At 32.5% G+C, this 5,315-nt stretch overlaps 1 protein-coding gene across 1 annotated transcript; it reads right to left on the bottom strand.

Moving 5' to 3' along the window:
* Nucleotides 1-937: 937 nt before the first annotated feature.
* LOC107846109 (replication protein A 70 kDa DNA-binding subunit B-like) lies at nt 938-4,826 on the bottom strand. Its single transcript, XM_047400286.1, has 5 exons — nt 4,722-4,826; nt 4,353-4,632; nt 4,164-4,263; nt 3,963-4,087; nt 938-984 (listed from the first exon to the last, which is right to left on the bottom strand). The coding sequence occupies exons 1-5, from the start codon at nt 4,824-4,826 to the stop codon at nt 938-940; spliced, it is 657 nt and encodes a 218-aa protein (XP_047256242.1).
* Between the last annotated feature and the right edge of the window lie 489 nt (nt 4,827-5,315).

Raw genomic sequence — 5,315 nt, 5'->3', positions numbered from 1 at the left:
TGGCGTTGTTACTGGATAGTTGGTCAACATCATCAGTAACTTCTTATATAGGTCCTCCACTTTTTGGTCTGCCTTTTTTTGAAATATACATCTTTTTAGGAGAGATCTTCTTGTTATCATACATGGAATCCTAAGACAAAAAGGAGAATAGTAAAGGTTTATTTAAAAAATACATAAATATAGCAATATCCATTATCAATTTTTATTTTTAAATCATTGAAAGTTGAATACCTTCTTAGTATCTGAGCCTTCTTCAACATTGAAATGAAGTTCCTATTTTTATAAATAAAAAGGGTTAAACACCTCTTTTAGTGATAAAATTAACATGCTACTATAAATGACTCTTTTTTGCTAGTAAAATCATACATACAGTGAAAAGATCTTCTTTTGTTGACATCTTGTATTGATTTATCAGTTCTTCATCGTCATTGATCTTCGCAACTCCATAGACTCGATCACGTGATTCAATATTTTCTTGTTTAACATTCACTTTAAACATGATGATTCTATCAAGAAGAACATCCAGCTCGATCGAATAAGAACACTCGTACGGAGAATCAAAAATCTAATATGATATTAGTTTTATTAGTATTAGGATTCATAAAACAATGTTAAAAAATAATATACCTCTAACGGACAATCTTTTAATTCAGAAGCAGATTTTCCTATGAGTGTGATTGCTTCGTTGTCCCAAAGCAATAAAGAGACGATCCCCGTATCATCCATCACCTTAATCTGAACCCTATAACTGATAGTATTTTTGGTTTAAATATAAAATCTAGCTAAAATTTTTAGTGCTAAGCAAATAATATTAAGCTCAAGCCTGTGAGTAGTTGTTTGAAAATCACGACCACATTTTTTGCAGTGAAATGTATTTTTGGCAACTTCTTCGACACTCTTATGGCACTTGATGCAACCTAGGTATGACCAATTATTTTTAAGTTCCAAATTCATTATTTTTGCAAGAATCCACAAATGCCCAACCTGTAAAAATGAAAAAGAATTGTGATAGAACAATTTGTCATATGTTGCATATAAGTAAGCTTGTTGAAATATAGTGTGAAATTAATATAGAGACTTTTACCTGCACAGAATCAAAAAATTCTTTAACAGTTTTAAGTTGTACAGTTCCAGTAGCCAATTCTTCAACAATAGAAAGACTACGTTGAGATATTGCTTGACTTAGCATTTTAGGGGTAGCTTCGGACACAGTTCCTAATCTACACTTTTTATATTAGTGATGCATGTAATTTTGTAACGCCCCGAAAAACGGGTCCCGGAGCGTCACACGGTGCTTGAGGCTACGAGTAGTCCCAAGCTAACCCTTTGAGCCATTTTCATTCAGTTCAACACAAATCAACGGGGTTTCCATAAATAACCCTCAAATATCAACTGAGTAATCATCATCCAAGAATAAAAGAATTTCAGAAAGATAACAAAATACGACTTATTAGTCAACTCCCAACATCTATACTAGTCTGACAAGCCTCTAAGAAAATCAATAAAATCAGCGAGTCATTGAGACATGCCCCAACTGAATCATACTCAGTTATCAAATGTAAACAATTCCATGAAACCAACATCAGACATCACGTCCTCGAAACATGAGGACTCCCCACGACGGAGGATGTAGAACAGCGTGCCCGAAGAATCACTGTCGAACCTGGAACTGAGCACCTGAACCTACATTCCAAGAAAATGCAGCCCACATCCGAAGATGTGGGTCAGTACCATAGAAAGGAACCGAGTATATGGGGTGGTATGCGGTTGTATAAACATCATCATCATAAATATTTATAAGAAATATGCAGGATGTATGAAAGACTCACATAGCCCAAAGAAAATCATCATAATCATGAGAGGATGAAATAAGTACAATAACACATGTGAGTCATCATATAATTTGTCAATCACTTTCAGTTCATCAAGAATATAAATTCTCATAATGTAAATATCATTTAAATCTTTCGAAAGAATAACTTTCACAATTCCACGTTCAAATCACTTCACCATTCACCATAGACACAAGGAAACATACACACACTGGGAGATCCTATAACCGACATAAACCATGTGAGCTACATGGAGTCCAACGTACAACCCACGTTGGGGAGCGCCGTCCTATCCTTCACATCAGAGTAGGACTATCGATATCAAATCCACACAAACTAGTGATCACTATATAAATCAGCCTCAGGCTCACTCCTACGAGGGCACGTAGTTCTAGGGAAGTAAGGTCGCTTTATACCTCCCACTTGGTGCTAAGGATTTCTCCCGAACTTAGCTTAGATCATTTCAAAGACAATCCACAATAAAACAATTTCAGTAATATATAAATATACATCGGGAGCCATCATGCTTCCCATCTATCAAAATCAACCACATTGTGGATTTATTTCACACTCGAGTTCAAAACAACTCCATTAAGACCAAAAGGTCAAATCATTCAAAATATCTCAAATATTCAACATCAACGTGCTTATAACACACACTTTCTAAAAAAAAACACAATTTTCAATAGGGATTCACGATCCAAATATCAAAATCATGATAAATATCGTTCAAGATTCATGCTTTATATCTCCACACATGTAAATTCATCTTTCAAAATTATAAACATCAAGATTTCATAATAATCATCATAAGATATGGGTTCATGCTTCAAATTCGTAAAAATCAAATAAAAATCACGCCTTTGTAAAGAAAATTACTTTTGGGAACAAGAACGAAAGAGAGTTCTTGTTGAAAAATCCCACATACCTTGAATGATGAACTTTAGATCGATACTCATTTTTTAGATGTTAATCGTGCCTTTGAATGATGGTTCTTGGAGTTCTTGAACTAGAAACTTGGAATCTTAAATAAATTTGTAGAATTAATGGTGAACTTTAGAGGTTCTTGACGTTCTTGAATTAGGAACTTGGAATCTTGAATAAATTTGCAGAATTAATGGTGAACTTTGGAGGTTCTTGAAGTTGGATGTAGGAGCTTAGGGTTTTCTTTTTGAGGGGATTTGATGAAATATAACATATAATGCTTCTCATAGGCTTTAATATAGGGTTTGGATGGATTTTGGGTGAGGGGGAATGACCAAAACGCCCCTAAAAATCAAAAAAATTCTCGAATCTGTCCTTTGGTGGACTGTTTTGATAGTCTGAAGTAGATCAACCATAACATTTTACTCCGATATCCAAATTGGATGAAACCAATTTCATTAGAAAGCGAATTCTCATATATTTCTGTTGATATATAGTATCTCACCCAGATCATTATTTACGAGGAGTTATGATCGTTTGAAGTTGACCCAAAAATTCTCTTTTGATAGGCTGAAGTAAATCGACCATAACTTTTTGCTCTGATAGACAAATTGGATGAAACCAATTTCATTGGAAAGAGGACTCGCAGAGCTTTCCGTTGATATATAGTAGATTACACAGATCATTATTTACAAAGATTTATGATCATTTAAAGTTAGAGCAAAAATACGCCAGGCCTCAGTACTTTTTCCTGCACGTTTTACTGTTCACTACTATTCATGGTTCGATCGGAATGTTCATAACTCGTCGCTCGGGTGTCCGTTTTGGATGATCCAAATATAGTTGGAAAGCTTATTTGATACTCTATGCAATGGTGGGTTATAATCTAATACAATCCGCACGAAAAATTTATAATTCATTCTAGAAGATAGAACCCAACACGTTTACGCACAAAATTTCATCGAAAAATTTCTCGGGGTATTACAAATTTTTATTTTAGTATGGACATAAAATTAATATAGTATAAAACAAAAACCTTGATTTGAAATCATTAACTTGAGGAAGGTCAGGATTAATCCAAAGCTTGGAGGAATTCCATGTATTCTGTACAAAATATACCCCTGTGAACTTAAACATAGTGTTAGGCCAGTAATTTTTTTAAAACTGAATATGATATTTGAAGTGTAAGTTATATTGTTGATATACCTTGAAATTTATGCGCTCTTATAAGCTGCATAACTACGATGACAGGTTCATCGATCAAATTGTGCAAATGGGGCATGATTTTATCAACAAACTCCCCCCAAAATGTTGCTGTAATTGTCTTCCTTCTGCATTAATAACAATATATTAGATATTAAATTTGTATAAAAATATTAAAAATTAGTAATTGAATCACAATCTTACTCATCATCTTCGATAACAACATTCAAAAATTGACTTGTTGTACCATTTCGGAGCTTATGAGTTTGTTTTTCAGCATGACAAACAACTTGTCCGATGACATCTGCAAGATAGACATATTTATACAAAAAATTCAAATAGTGATGTTTTGGTTAAAAAATTTGTTAAGAGCAACACATAAATTTTTTTTACCAAATAGTTGAGTGTCATCAATGTCAATGTGATTTTTCAAATCATTAAATAATCGAAAGTTAAAAATATTTAAACCAAAAGCTGGATCAGTTGTCTCAACAACAATTGTCTTGGGTGTAAGCTCAAGCTTAAACTTTTGTGCAGTTGTTTTGTAATGCATATTGTTAGGCTCAACAACAAAAGTATTCATAAGATACAATCCCATTTCTTTTATTGCATTTTTTTCTCCTCTGAAACGATGGACAACAAATCGTGGAATTGTTGCATGAATTTTTTCTCCCTACAAATAAATAAGTGAGAAATTAAAGTCAGGATTAATAATTCAGTATTGGTATAGTAAATAGAAAATTATTGAATAATTTGAAATACCTTTTCATCTTGAAGCACTAACTCAATTGATAGAAGAAAATTTGGTTTGTCCCTTGGTGTAGCATGCCACATACGTACAACCCTTACTTTGAAGTTCCAATCCATTTTGTAATTTGAAATTTCACTAATATAATCAACTCTTGAAAATTTGTATGTATTGGATTGTACTTATAGGAAAAGTTTTAAACATTCTGCGTAGAAACTTATTTTGCAGTTTGCAAGAAAAGAGGGAATGTGATTTATTAAAAATTAAAATTGTATAAAAAGAAGTTACAAACTGTTAAAACAGTGTGGGAAACGTGAGTATATGGGTATGAATGTCACATTTTTTGTAAAAATTCTGTAATCTTTTTAATTTTTTAATGTATTTTTTTAAAATTATTATTATAAATAATAAATAGGTGTTTTAATAGAAGAAGGTTTTAAACATTGAAAAAGAATGCTCTGAGAAATCTTACAGTTTACTTGAAAATGGAGAATGTGGTCTATTAAAAGTTAAAATTATATAAAAAGAAGTTGACAAACTGTTAAAATAATGTAGGTTGGGTATGTCGGTATGAATGTCATAGTTACTGTAAAAGCCCTGTAGTATTT

Source organism: Capsicum annuum, chromosome 11 (assembly GCF_002878395.1).
Source record: "Capsicum annuum cultivar UCD-10X-F1 chromosome 11, UCD10Xv1.1, whole genome shotgun sequence".
NCBI lineage: Eukaryota > Viridiplantae > Streptophyta > Magnoliopsida > Solanales > Solanaceae > Capsicum > Capsicum annuum.
The sequence above is the reverse complement of the archived record's forward strand: the minus strand, read 5'-3'. Positions and strand labels throughout refer to the sequence as shown.